Source organism: Oryctolagus cuniculus, chromosome 11 (assembly GCF_051225735.1).
Source record: "Oryctolagus cuniculus isolate XC-2025 breed Fujian yellow rabbit chromosome 11, ASM5122573v1, whole genome shotgun sequence".
NCBI classification, from domain to species: domain Eukaryota; kingdom Metazoa; phylum Chordata; class Mammalia; order Lagomorpha; family Leporidae; genus Oryctolagus; species Oryctolagus cuniculus.
This window is the reverse complement of record NC_142877.1, coordinates 25572047-25585104: the sequence shown is the minus strand read 5'-3', so window position 1 is coordinate 25585104 and position 13058 is coordinate 25572047. Positions and strand designations below refer to the sequence as shown.

The 13058-nt window shown below is 50.3% G+C and overlaps 1 protein-coding gene across 3 annotated transcripts in view; it reads left to right on the top strand.

The window, feature by feature from the left end:
• Positions 1-12424, top strand: part of TM9SF4 (transmembrane 9 superfamily member 4) — a 53122-nt gene extending 40698 nt beyond the window's left edge. For all 3 annotated transcript variants that reach the window (XM_070051964.2, XM_008256154.5, XM_070051963.2), the window contains exons 13-18: positions 473-556; positions 2642-2817; positions 3289-3352; positions 6242-6361; positions 7149-7238; positions 10509-12424. In XM_070051964.2, coding sequence (XP_069908065.1) covers positions 473-556; positions 2642-2817; positions 3289-3352; positions 6242-6361; positions 7149-7238; positions 10509-10658 — 684 coding nt within the window. In that variant the 3' untranslated portion in view covers positions 10659-12424. The remainder of the gene's footprint in view (positions 1-472; positions 557-2641; positions 2818-3288; positions 3353-6241; positions 6362-7148; positions 7239-10508) is intronic.
• Positions 12425-13058: the final 634 nt, after the last annotated feature.

Here is a 13058-nt window from a genome sequence, read left to right as displayed (position 1 = left end):
GTACTGGGTCTGGAGCATGGGCACTAGGGTCAGACTGCCCAGGTTTGACTCTCTGTTCCACCCTTGATGGAACAGAGTTCTTTGATGCTCTTCGATTTCCAAAGGGGTTATGTCCCAGTAAACCTGTTGTAAGTTGAAAATATGCTAAGTTGAAAATGCTTTGAATAAACCTAATCTACCAAATATCACATTATGGTTTCTACTGAATGGGCATCATTTTCCACGCCATCATAAAGTTGAAAAATCTTAAGTCGAATTTTCATTAAGTTGGGAACTTAATTATGTCTTCCTGGGAGGAGAGCAAGGAAGGGGCCGTTTCAGGGATGGAAGAGGCCATGGTGTGGAAGTCCTGCCTGTGTCCGCCGTGTGGAAGGAATGATACTTGAGCTGAGTTTTGGAGGAGATGAGTTTGTAACTTTGGTCTCAGAGCTTCCTGGATGCAGCTCCCCAACCTGGCCCCTCTTGCTCCCAGACAGCGACACTGTACCCTGGCGTGGTGTTTGGCATCTGCTTTATATTGAATTGCTTCATCTGGGGAAAGCACTCATCGGGAGCGGTAAGTGCCCTTCCTCTCGCCCTCCCGGCCCCTCCCACCCCACTCCGCCGAGTCACTTCCTGCTTTTCCCTTCCGACTGCTGACTTCCCAAAATTCTGTTCCCAGGCCTGAGGGCTGGGGACTGGCTGGTCTTTCCCCAGTGCTGTCTGTGCCCTGGCCCTGGCCTTTCTGTGGACTCTGAGACAACTAACCAAGCTCACTTCTCAAAAGGGAGGTGTCTGTGGTCCAGCGGCCACGTAGGGAACTTCCCTTTGTCTTGGTTAAGGAGCAGCTGCCTGATGGGAGACTGTTAGGGCAGCAACCAAAAGCAGGTCTCTCCCAGCATCCCTGCACTCACCACCAGCCCCTGCAGGTGGAAGCAGAGGAAGGGGAGAAGGACGCTGTCTTCTCCTTACAATGGGTATTCTGCCAGCTCCAGTCTGTTGTGTGGCTAGCAGCTGCCCCGGTTGCATTGGGTAGGATTTTGAACCCTGAGGGTAGAGGAGATGGGATCTTGGGGTAGCAGGGCTGTGGTAGAGGTGGGCGGGCATTTGGCATCCCAGCCTGAGCAGTGGTGCCACCTGTTAAAGGTTCTCCAGTGAGGCGGAGGAGTCCAGGCAGCCGGACGGCTGGGTTCTGCAGCAGCTTGAGAAGCTGCCCCTGGGAAAGGCGTGCTCTGCCTTCCACTTCCGCTTCCCTTGTGTCTCTGTTCCTCCTTCCTTTCAACATTTCCACCCATCTACCAACAGCGCCATCAGTGCTCACTGTGCAAATTTTGGGAAATTCAGAGAAGTTAAATTAAAATAACTTTGAACCCAACCACCCAGAGATGAAGACTATATGGATCTTTAATGTGTATCTCTTCAGTCTTCCGTTTTATAGACACATCTGAAATAGAATTATGGAATTCTAAAATTAAAAAAGCAAACATTTATATGAAGTTAACTTTGTAATAAGTACATGCATACATACATTGTAATAAGTACATACATTAATTTCTTCCTTTTTGCATTATTTGTATGAAAAATTAGTTCTTATCCTTGTATCTCCCCTAGGGAAGTACTGCTCGCTTTTTGGTGTAGGCCTTTCCAGGCACATATACATAAATGTGGTTTTTTTTAAATAGTTATTTATTTGAAAGTCAGAGTTATTTATTTATTTATATATTTTTTATATTTTATGTTTATATAAATAAATATTTATATAAACTGTGTGTTTATGTGTTCATATTTATATATTCATATTATATTTATATGAATATAATTTAATACCAATCTATAAATATTGTATTTATAATTTATATAATTATATGAATTATAATTTATATTACATAAATATTTATATTTATGTGTTTATTTGAAAGTCAGAGCCCCTCCCTCACCCTCAACACAGAGAGAGAAGGAAAGGCAGAGAGAGAGGTCTTCCATCTGCTGGTTCACTCCCCAGTTGGCCACTATGGCCGGAGCTGTGCTGATCCAAAGCCAGAAGCTTCCTCCAGGTCTTCCCATGTAGGTGCAGGGACCCAAGGACTTGGGCCATCTTCCACTGCTTTCCCAGGCCATAGCAGAGAGCTGGATCAGAAATGGAGCAGCCAGGACTTGAACAGGCACCCATATGGGATGATGACTCTGCAGGCAGTGGCTTTACCTGCTATGCACAGCATCAGCCCCAAACTAAAATGGGATCTATGTATACATAAGTTTTCTTCTTTCTTTGCTTAATTACCACATGTAATTTCCATCCTGACCATTTCCTCTCCCCTGCATGTTCTCGGTTCCCTCTTTCCCTATTCTTCCCCACTCCCTCCCTGGATGCTGGGCTCCTCTGGGATGCTGGAGTTCCTTCTTCACTGGAAGCCCGAATGGCCCCCAACTGTACTCTCTGTCTCCACGGCTGGGATCAGTCCCAAGAGATTCTGACCAGGAGCACTGTGGTGGCCGGGGGCAGGGGCGTGTGTGGTACATGTGCAGGACTTTCCTACCACGGTGGCCCTGCTGTGCACATGGACTCTCCTTCCCTGGATCCCGAAAGGTCCGTCCTGCCCTTGCAGAGCCCCCATCCCGGGCCTCGGGGCTTGTTGAGAGTCACATGGCACTGGGTCCGCAGGTGCCCTTCCCCACTATGGTGGCTCTGCTGTGCATGTGGTTCGGGATCTCCCTGCCGCTCGTCTACTTGGGCTACTACTTCGGCTTCCGCAAGCAGCCATATGACAACCCTGTGCGCACCAACCAGATCCCCCGGCAGATCCCTGAGCAGCGGTGGTACATGAACCGATTTGTGGGGTAAGTCTTCTGGCAGGGGCGAAAGTGGATGAGGCCAGTACTCCCCTGCACCATCTTGTTAGGAGGACGTGGAAGAGGGTTCCCTGTGTCAGGGTGCTCTGACCAGTGTTCAGGCAGCTCTAGTGGCTCTGTAGGTGTCATGAACGCTCAGTTTTACTCCAGAGTAAAGAGGACAAGGTTGAGGCCAGACTTGGTGTTGGCCAGTGAACAAGGATGGTGGGATGGGTTGAGAGGAGAATGCTCAACCGGCTAACACTGTTTAACTTGGACCTCGGGCAAGTCACCCCACCTCTCTGAACTTCAGTTTCCCATCTGTGAAATGGGGAGAATGATGCCTGCCCTGCCTACTTGTCAAGAGGCAGCAATAGTGTTAGAACGTCATGTGGCCACTCAGGCTCTGGTTCAGGAGGGAGCGTGGGGCTTCCTGGGAGCCTGGTCTCGGGCAGCAGTGACCTTCTTTTTCTGCGGCAGCATCCTCATGGCTGGAATCCTGCCCTTTGGCGCCATGTTCATCGAGCTCTTCTTCATCTTCAGTGTGAGTACTGCTGCCTGTGCTCTGCCCTACAGTGTGAGTACTGCTGCCTGTGCTCTGCCCCACAGTGTGAGTACTGCTGCCTGTGCTCTGCCCCACAGTGTGAGTACTGCTGCCTGTGCTCTGCCCCACAGTGTGAGTACTGCTGCCTGTGCTCTGCCCCACAGTGTGAGTACTGCTGCCTGTGCTCTGCCCTTCAGTGTGAGTACTGCTGCCTGTGCTCTGCCCTTCAGTGTGAGTACTGCTGCCTGTGCTCTGCCCCGCAGTGTGAGTACTGCTGCCTGTGCTCTGCCCCGCAGTGTGAGTACTGCTGCCTGTGCTCTGCCCCACAGTGTGAGTACTGCTGCCTGTGCTCTGCCCCACAGTGTGAGTACTGCTGCCTGTGCTCTGCCCTACAGTGTGAGTACTGCTGCCTGTGCTCTGCCCTACAGTGTGAGTACTGCTGCCTGTGCTCTGCCCCACAGTGTGAGTACTGCTGCCTGTGCTCTGCCCTACAGTGTGAGTACTGCTGCCTGTGCTCTGCCCTACAGTGTGAGTACTGCTGCCTGTGCTCTGCCCCACAGTGTGAGTACTGCTGCCTGTGCTCTGCCCTACATGTGCAGCCCCAGCCGCGCAGGCCCGGGCTCTCCCTCCACTGGGTGCTCTGCTCTCACCGCTGTGAGGTGACAGAGCCCCTCCCTCTCCCTCGACTCAGGCAACAGTGCTGCCGCCCAGGAGAGCTGGGGAGTGAAGTGAGCTGTGCAGGGTCTGGTGTACGTGTGGTCCAGACCTGGTGCCCAAAAGCTGTTCTGTACTACCCAATTATTCGCCTTGTGATTTGCAGTCTTGCTGCATCAGCTTTGATTGGTTTTTTTTGTTTGTTTGTTTTTGTTTTTTTTTAAGATTTATTTGAGAGGCAGAGTTACAGACAGCAGAGAGAGGTCTTCCATTCACTAGTTCACTCCCCAGATGGTCAGGAGCCAGGAGCTTCTTCCAGGTCTCCCACATGTGTACAGGGGCCCAATCACTTGGGCCATCTTCCACTGCTTTCCCAGGTCATTAACAGGGAGCTGGACTGGAAAGAGAACTGCCGGGACTCCAACTGGCACCCATATGGGATGCCAGCACTGCTGGCGGAGGCTTAACTTACTATACCACAAAGCCCCCAGCTTTGATTTCTGGGTCCTACCTCATATCTAACAGTCCACATACTCACAGCTCGCAGGAAAGAGATGTCTGTGGCGGGGATAAAGTAATACCTGCCAGGGTGCTTGGCATTCAGGAAATGCTATTGCTGCGATGATGACTCCTCCTGCCAAGAGTGCCGAGATGAGAGCTGACAGGAGGGCTCTTCAGAACCATGCAAGTTTGGCTCGCCCAGCTCAGTGCGCAGCACATGCGGTCCCCTGCAGCAAGTCAGCACACGGCAAGTGTCTGCTATTCCAGAGAGCAGGGGAGCCTCCCTGCACACTCCCCTGCCCACCCAGGCCTGCCTGGAAGCTGGTCAGAGGGTTGTTGGCTGCCCTTTGCCTGCTGTGCACCCCCCAGGGAGGACCTTCCATGTGTCCCTGTGACTCTGGGCCGGTCGCTAGCCACTCTAAGCCTTCACTTCTCAGCTAGCAAAGGCCAAGTTTTAAACTCGCATGTGGAGAGGAATAAAGTCATGTAGCACAACACCTGGCATGTGACAAGCTGCCCCTAAGTGGTGGTGGCTCCTGTGTACGGTTAACTTTTGAACACCAACATGGTCAAAAAATCCACGTAAAGGGACAGCGCTGTAACGTAGCGGGTAAAGCCACCGCCTGCAGTGCCGGCTCCCACGTGGGTGCCGGTTCAAGTCCCAGCTACTCCATTTCCAATCCAGCTCTCTGCTGTAGCCCAGGAAAGCAGCAGATGGCCTCCGTCCTTGGGCCCCTGCACCCACGTGGGAGACCTGGAAGAAGCTCCTGGCTCCTGGCTTCGGATCAGTGCAGCTCCAGCCGTTGCAGCCATTTGGGGAATGAACCAGCAGATGGAAGACTCTCTCTGTCTCTCTCTGTCTCTTTCTGTCTCTCTCTCTCTCTCTCTCTCTCTGCCTTTCTGTAACTCTGCTTTCAAATAAATAAGTGAATCTTTAAAAAGAAAAAAAAATGTAAAACTTTTGCCTCCCCAAAACATTGCTAATGGTCTGCTGTTGACAGAAAACCTCACTGATGAAGTCAATGAGTACATTTGGGATTTATTGGTATTATATACATGAGCAACATGCGGGATCGGTGCAAGGCCACTTTTTGCTGCAGTTCGCACTTTAGTTGCACGGCGTTTACATGATACGTGGAACTCTTGAGCCCCGCGGAGCCGTGGGAAGTGGCTGCCAAGTCACTCCAGTCATACAGTGTGCAGTGTGATTAATACTGTGCTTAGGATTGTTTACACTTCTTCCACCACAAAGGGTGCCTTGTGTAGGCTGTATGAAAGTTTTGATACACTTTAACTTTTTACAATAAATTTGCACATATTTAATGGGAGTAAATGATAACCCCATTATCTACATATATTATGTATTCATGGCGTTCCTTTTTCTCAATTTTATGATAAAATTCCTGGACTACACAGTTCATCTGCAAGTTTTTCAAATTATCTCAGATCTTCTCAAAAATCCACATATGAGTGTACCAATAATTCAAACTCATGTTGTTATTGAGTCAGCTGTAATTTTGATTGGAATGAGTTCAGGCTGAGGTACACCCACAGTACACAGTAGGCTCAGCCTTACCCCAGTCCTTTTCTGAATGTCTCTGGTTCATCTGCTACTCTAGGGAAGAGAACTTGTATGCCAGGCCACAGGCATGCCCTTGGGACAAGTGATGTGCCACGGGAGGGGCAGCTTGGGGGATGCAGGCTGGCTGAAGACTCTGTCTGATGTCTCCACAGGCAATCTGGGAGAATCAATTCTATTATCTTTTTGGTTTCCTGTTCCTTGTTTTCATCATCCTGGTGGTGTCCTGTTCACAAATCAGCATCGTCATGGTGTACTTCCAGCTGTGTGCAGAGGTGAGGACGGTGGAGCTGGGGCAGGGGTAGGGGCACTAGGTCCTGCACTGGCTCACGGGCTGTCCAAAGAGGCTGAGGCTCTTGTGCCCTTCCCCCTTTCTGGTGACAAGCTCTTGGGCCAGCACATAACTTCCCTCTCCAAACCTCCGTGTACTCAGCCGTCCGTTGAGGTTAGAAAGCTGCCTGAGCACATTGTGTGGGAGTACCCACCATGACCTGAGAAGACAGCACATCTGTCAGCAGTGTGTCCACTCAGAAGCAGTTTCTGCAGTCTGCTGCAGCTGGTGACTGCTCATGCACAGTGGGTGTGCGAGGGCCAGGAGACAAACAGCCTAGGCCGGAATCGTGGTTCCTCTCTTAGCAACTGTGTGTCCTGAGCAAGTTGCTTAGCCTCTGTGCCTTCCATCCCTCCTCAGTGTGACAGGGATACTAATAGGATGCAGCTCAGATAGCTGCCTAGGGACTAAATGAGCTGATTCACAGGTGCCACCTAGAATGGTGCCTGGCATGTGTTAAGCTTTGCTGAAGAAATGTTAATTATTCACTTTTGTTGGTTTTGTTAAAAAATTGAAGTATAATTTGTGAAGTTTATACTTTGTAGTGTACAACTGTGTAATTGACAGAAATACATGTAGTTGTGTAACCACCATCACAGGCAAGTGATAAAACATTTCTGTCACCCAAGTATTACTGCTGTCACCCTGAGTCTTCAGCCCCTTGGGCAACTGTGAAATTTGGCAAGAAGTTCTGCCTGAGGCAGCAGTGACTCTTCCTGTTTCCCCCTCAGGATTACCGCTGGTGGTGGAGGAATTTCCTAGTCTCCGGGGGATCCGCGTTCTACGTTCTGGTCTATGCCATCTTTTATTTTGTAAACAAGGTACTGCCCTCCTTGAGGAAGTCCCCTTGGTCCTCTTTAGGCAGGGTGGTTGTGAGGAGAACGCTGGGAGAAAAGCTTGTGTGTCTGAATTGTACTTCCTGTCCTGAAGGGGGTGGACCAGTGTCATCCAGAACTATTTCTACTCTAGAACATGGTATTTTTTTGAGAGATGGACACCCTTCTTGTATGCTATCTGCAATGACTGGGTCTAGGTCAAAGCCAAAGCCAGGAAGCAGTAATTCAATCTTGGGTGGCAGGAACCCCATTACTGAGCTGTCCTTGCTGCCTCCCAGGATTTGCATTGGCAGGAAGCTGGAGTCAGGAACCAGGAGTCAAAACTCAGGTACTCCAGTGGGGGACATGGGCATCTTAACCACAAGGCCAGATGCCTGCCCTGGAACGGTGATCTTTTTAGAAAGGAGAGAATCAATGTTCTGAATATTTGAGAGACAAAAGCTTTCAGGATAAATGACAATAAGAATCCTGCATGCAAAACCTATGCATGCAGCCAAAGCAGTACCTAAAGTCAGTATGTCAGCTTCATTGCTTAGAATAGGAAATAAAAGAGACTGATCAAACAGTATTTACCTCAAGAAACTGGAAAAAAGAAACAGTAGCATCAAAGGATCGAGAAGATGAAAGAATTAATAAAGACGAAAACACAGGAGGCTGAGATACCATCAGAACTAAACCTAGGACCTGAGGCGGGGGTCTCTGTCCCTGGAGGCTTCCTCATCTTCACTCCAAGTACTGTTCAGTCCTGCAGTCAGAAGAGAGTGGCAAGGCCTCTGCTTGCGTCTCCCACGTCTTGCTGTGTGAGGCCCCTGGGTCATGTGGGCTCATGACAAGCAGGAGGCTGGCTTGCTGTCCCCAGAGAGTGGCATGAGGAAGAACGCAGCCAGATCCCGTGACAAGTCTGATAGATGCGTATATGACATGTGAACCAGATGGTCCAATGCGAGGAGTTTGGGGGAGCAGTGATGAGCTCCTCACCTCCAAGACTGACACTGAAGACTTGATCTCACCTGTTGTACCTTGGTCTCCAAAACTCAAAAGCAAGCAGTCATCCTTTTGTAACCAAGGTGTATTTGTATTTGCAAACTGAGTCACAGGTCAGTGGGTTGAAACTTGGCAATGCCCTTTCTCAAACATCAAGTTGGACAGGATTCTTAAGACTGTCTCAGTGCAGTGCTCCATGCCTGTTTCCAGTCTGATCACCATGTCTCACTTCCACAGTCCCGTCCCTGTAAATGATTGGAGGTCAGCAAACTGTGTGGACCAGCAGGCCTGTTTTTGTTAATAAAGTTTTATTGGAACACAGCCATATTCGTTCGTTTCCATAATGGCTGTGTCTGCTTTCACACTGCCTTGGCAGAGATAAGTAGTTGCCACAAAGACCATTTGGCATGCAGAACTTAAAATATTTATATAATCTAGCCCTTCAAGAAGAGGTTTGCTGACCCATGCCACAGCACATCAAGTGACAGAGAAGATACTTCTTCCTGACACTCACATTCTCTCTAGGCAGCTCCTGTCATTATCGAGGTCTTTCTTGATTTACACTGCAGTCTGCCTCCCTGTAACTTCTGTCTTTGGACTTTAGTCTCATTCCTGCATCACTCAGAACAAATGTCTCCCTCCTCTACAGCTCACATTATTCAGAATTCTTGTGAGTGGCAAGTGACCAAAACCCAGTTCAAACTGGCTTGAGGAAAAACAGTTTGTTGTCTGAATTAACTGAAAGTTTAAGAAATTGGAGTTCTGGCTCCAGACATGGTTAGATCTGGGGTCTCAGAAGATGTTAGGGCTCTGAATCCATACCTTCATTGTGTGCGTCGTCTTTTGGCTTCATTCTGCAGACAAAATCTTTCCATGATGTAGGAGGTGGACAGTGGCAGCACTGCCACCAAGAGAGTATCTTTCCTGTACCATTGCATAGCAGTCCCTGGAAGACCTCACTGGTGTGCATAGGCTGTACACTGTTGTTCAGTGCTATACCAGAATTGATGGCCCCAGGAGGACCACACAGTAGCCAGTGTGTTCTGCAAAACACCTGGAAGCTGAACGACAGAAAATAGCGTTGGACAAACAAAAACTAGAGGTGGTATCTCAGCCTCCTGTCCTTCCTCCCTCCTGCCCAGTCTTCCTTCTCTAAAGTTGTCTGCACCACGGCCAAGGGCCCCCTGACCTGAGAGCCTTCCTGTCTCTGGCCTTTGCTCATCCTTTGCTGGTTTGACCACTGCTCTGCCCCTTGTTCTCCATCCCCTCACCCTGTCTCTAGCCACAAGAATGCTCATAAAGAGAGACGAGGTGTTGAGCTTGAAAGTGTGGCCTTCGTCCCTTGGGCTCAGGAGAGAGCCTCAGATGGTGGCCCATATTGCTTTTTTTATTGTTCGCGTCTGGGCTCCTGGAATTTTGTGGCCATGAGTCCCAGTGCACTGGTGATTTGAAAGGCAGAGTTACAGAGAAAGAGAAAGGGAGAGACACAGAGAAAAGAGAGGTCTTCTATCCATTGGTTCACTCTCCTACATGGCCACAACAGCTGGGGCTGGGCCAGACCACAGCCAGAAGCCAGGAGCTTCTTCTGAGTCTCCCACATGGGTGAAGGGGCCCAAGCCCTTAGGCCATCTTGCGCTGCTTTTCCAGGCCTTTAGCAGCGAGCTGGATTGGAAGTGAAGCAGCCGGACTCAAACCAGCACCTGTATGCAATGCCAGTATCACAAGTGGTAGCTTTACCCGCTGTGCCACAATATGGGCCCCACACTGGTGATCTTGATTACAGGGTTCCAGATAAGCTCCATTTGTCCCACAAATACCATCACAACAGAGGTTTCTAGCCTTTCTGCCCAGACCTCTGAACCCTACCCCGTCTAGAGTAGGCCATCTAAGACCCTGCAAGATAAGAACCACTGGGAGTTGTTAACAAAAATGAAAACCCTCTGGGGAGGAGGCAGGTTGATGGTGGCTCACTGGTCCTTCAAGTAGGAACCTTGAACAAAACCTTCCTCACCTGCCCACCCCCTTTCTGCTGCTCGGGCCACCCAGGAGTGCTGCTGCATTGCTTTGGTTACTGGAAGAAAGTGGTATTCTGGCCCTGGCTCCCATGAGGTCATGAGCATGCAAGGCAACACAGGCCCTGGTCTACTTGTGGAGTAGCCATGGGCCTTTACCCACCTGTGAGATCAGTGAGAGGGTGGGGTTCCCAGGTTGGCTGAAATTGACTGGCACTAAGCATCCGCCCCTCTCTTCTCTCTCTGCTCACTGCCCCAGCTGGACATCGTTGAGTTCATCCCCTCTCTCCTGTACTTTGGATACACGGCCCTCATGGTTCTCTCCTTCTGGCTGCTCACGGGCACCATCGGCTTCTATGCAGCCTACATGTTTGTCCGCAAGATCTACGCTGCCGTGAAGATAGACTGATGGGGTGGACCGTGGCCAGGCCCGCTTCGTCCTTGGACAGGAGGCCACCCTGCGTGGGGGACTGCAGGCACACAAAATAAAGTAACTCCTGCTCATTTGGAATGTACCTCCTGGCACGGTGTTCCTGGATCCGGGCTGTGTGGGGGCGGGAGGGCCTGTAGATAAATCTTGCATTTTCTTCATCTTATTCCAGTTCTGTGGGGGATGAGTTTTTCTGGATTGTTTTTTCATCAGTGCTAAGAAAGTTCCCTCCAACAGGAACTCTCTGACCTGTTTATTCAGGTTTATTTTCGGTTTGGGTTTTTTTCCCCCTTAGTTTTTTAAACAAATGGATCCAAGATGGATAAATCCACGGAGATAGTGGGTTCTGGTCAGTGTCTCCATCTCAGTTCCTCAGAGCTGCTGGCAACTCCGTGACTAACTGGAAGAGGAAACACTGGGCCCTCAGTGAGGGCTTTGAGTCTCTTGCCGCTCATCTTCACCCGTGATGCCACCACCAAGCACAGCTCTAGCCTGGACAGCGCCCCAGTGCCATCGGCCTCTGCCAGCCCCTCTTGCTCCCGCTTCTCTCCTCCCCAGCCTCCTTCCAGGGCTACCCACGGCCAGGTTCCAGCCAGACCTCTGGGTCCTCTCACCAGGAACATGAGCAAGTCTTGGCTGCTACAAGGAAACCCCCGGAAGTACAGGGGCCAGGTTCCCCGAGACAGCAGGAGCCACCTCTGTTCAGAGCGGCTGGAGTTTGCTGGACCAACAAGGACGAAGAGAAGAGACCTGCAACAAACGGATTGTGTGCCAAGAAACCGGACCTGGGGCCATGTATTTCTAGAGCCAAGTGTCCATGGGGCTATGTCCGGGAAGGTTTGCTCCCCAGCTCTTTCCAGTGTGCTAGTGGTGGACCCTCTTCTCCCCCACTTCAGGGCAGAGCATGGAGGCCCAGAGACCTCAGGTCCTCTGCTTTGGGTGGCTGGGCCGAGGCACTCTCTCCCTAACATCTCCCGGCCTCGATGTTCACACTCAGTTCTTTCAGACAGACCCATCCCCTCCGCCTGATTTCCTGGCTCCTCATTTTTGGGATACCCAGAAAACCCCTTTTGAGAAGGAAGGTGGAAGGTAAGTTCTGTCATTCCTTCCCCTGGTCCCGGGAGTGGACAAGAAGCCCAGGGTCCCCAAGTTAGAAAGAAGGGGCTCGGTGGCTGACCTGGCTCCTCCATACATTCCCGGTCCTCCCATCTCCCATCACTCCCTGCGCATGGCAGACATTTGTTCCTAAGTTGTAAGAGACCAAATCACCCTGGGATTAGGCCCCAGTTCCAGCCACTCACCCTGCTCCAGGCCTTGTGGGACTTGCACCAGGAGACAAAGCTCAGAATGCTGGTTATCTAGGAACACACCTCTGCCCCTCTCTCCCACACTCCCAGCGGCCTCCCAGGCCGCATCAGTCAAGCCAGTCAACTTCTCGATCTTGCCTCACAGTAACTGCAGCGCCAAGTGGTGGCCCCGGAATCAGGTTGGAGAAAAGGAACCTAAGAGTAGAGAATGATATTGGAATATTTTGTTCATTAAAATTTTTTATTCTTTTTTTTTCCCCTAAGAGATTTCTGTTTTGGGGGTGGGGGGCAGGGAGGAATGAACTCTTCCTAAAGGTTTCAAACATCGTCGATTTTTCTGACTTTTTAAATCATCATCATTATTATTTTTAACTAAAAAAAAAATGCCTGTATGCCTTTTTTTGGTCCAGTTGTAAATAAAAATGCCATTGTCCTGTTGTTGAATCTCCTGCAGGGATTGGGGTCTGAAGTGAGACCAGCCCCACCCCACCCCCCTCAATAGGCTGTTGAGTGGTTTCTGTCAAAGCTCGGTCTTCTGTCACTGTAGGGCTCAGGCAACACTGTTCCCTGCCAGATCCAAGTTCCCTCTGCTCCGCCCCTCCACACCAGCGAGCACACATTGGCCCCTGTGGTGCCATAGGCAGGCAATGGCAGTCAGGTGTGAGCTTTGGTAGCAGTGAGACCTGGCTTTGGATTCCCAGCTCCAATATTTTACTGTCAGTTCGCTTCATCCTCTCATGCAGGACTCCTTCTGCTGAAGCAACAGAAACAGTCCAACTGGCTTAAGTCTGAAAGGGAACGGATTGATCCAGAAGTCATCAGGACAGTGTTGGTTTCATTTCAGGTCTGGCTGGATCCAGGGGTTCAGAGGATAATGCGGTTTCTAAGAGCGTTAGGTCTCTGCTCTTCTGCACCGTTGTGTTCTCGCCTCATTCTGTCTCCTCATCGCCTGTCTGCTTCTCTCGGGGCAGTCGTGGAAGGCCGGTGCAGATCACTGGGCCTTGGTTATCTGGTTTGGTATGCCTCCTTGTTTCACTGTGTTCAGTACATGTTCATTCAGTATAGGTAGGCC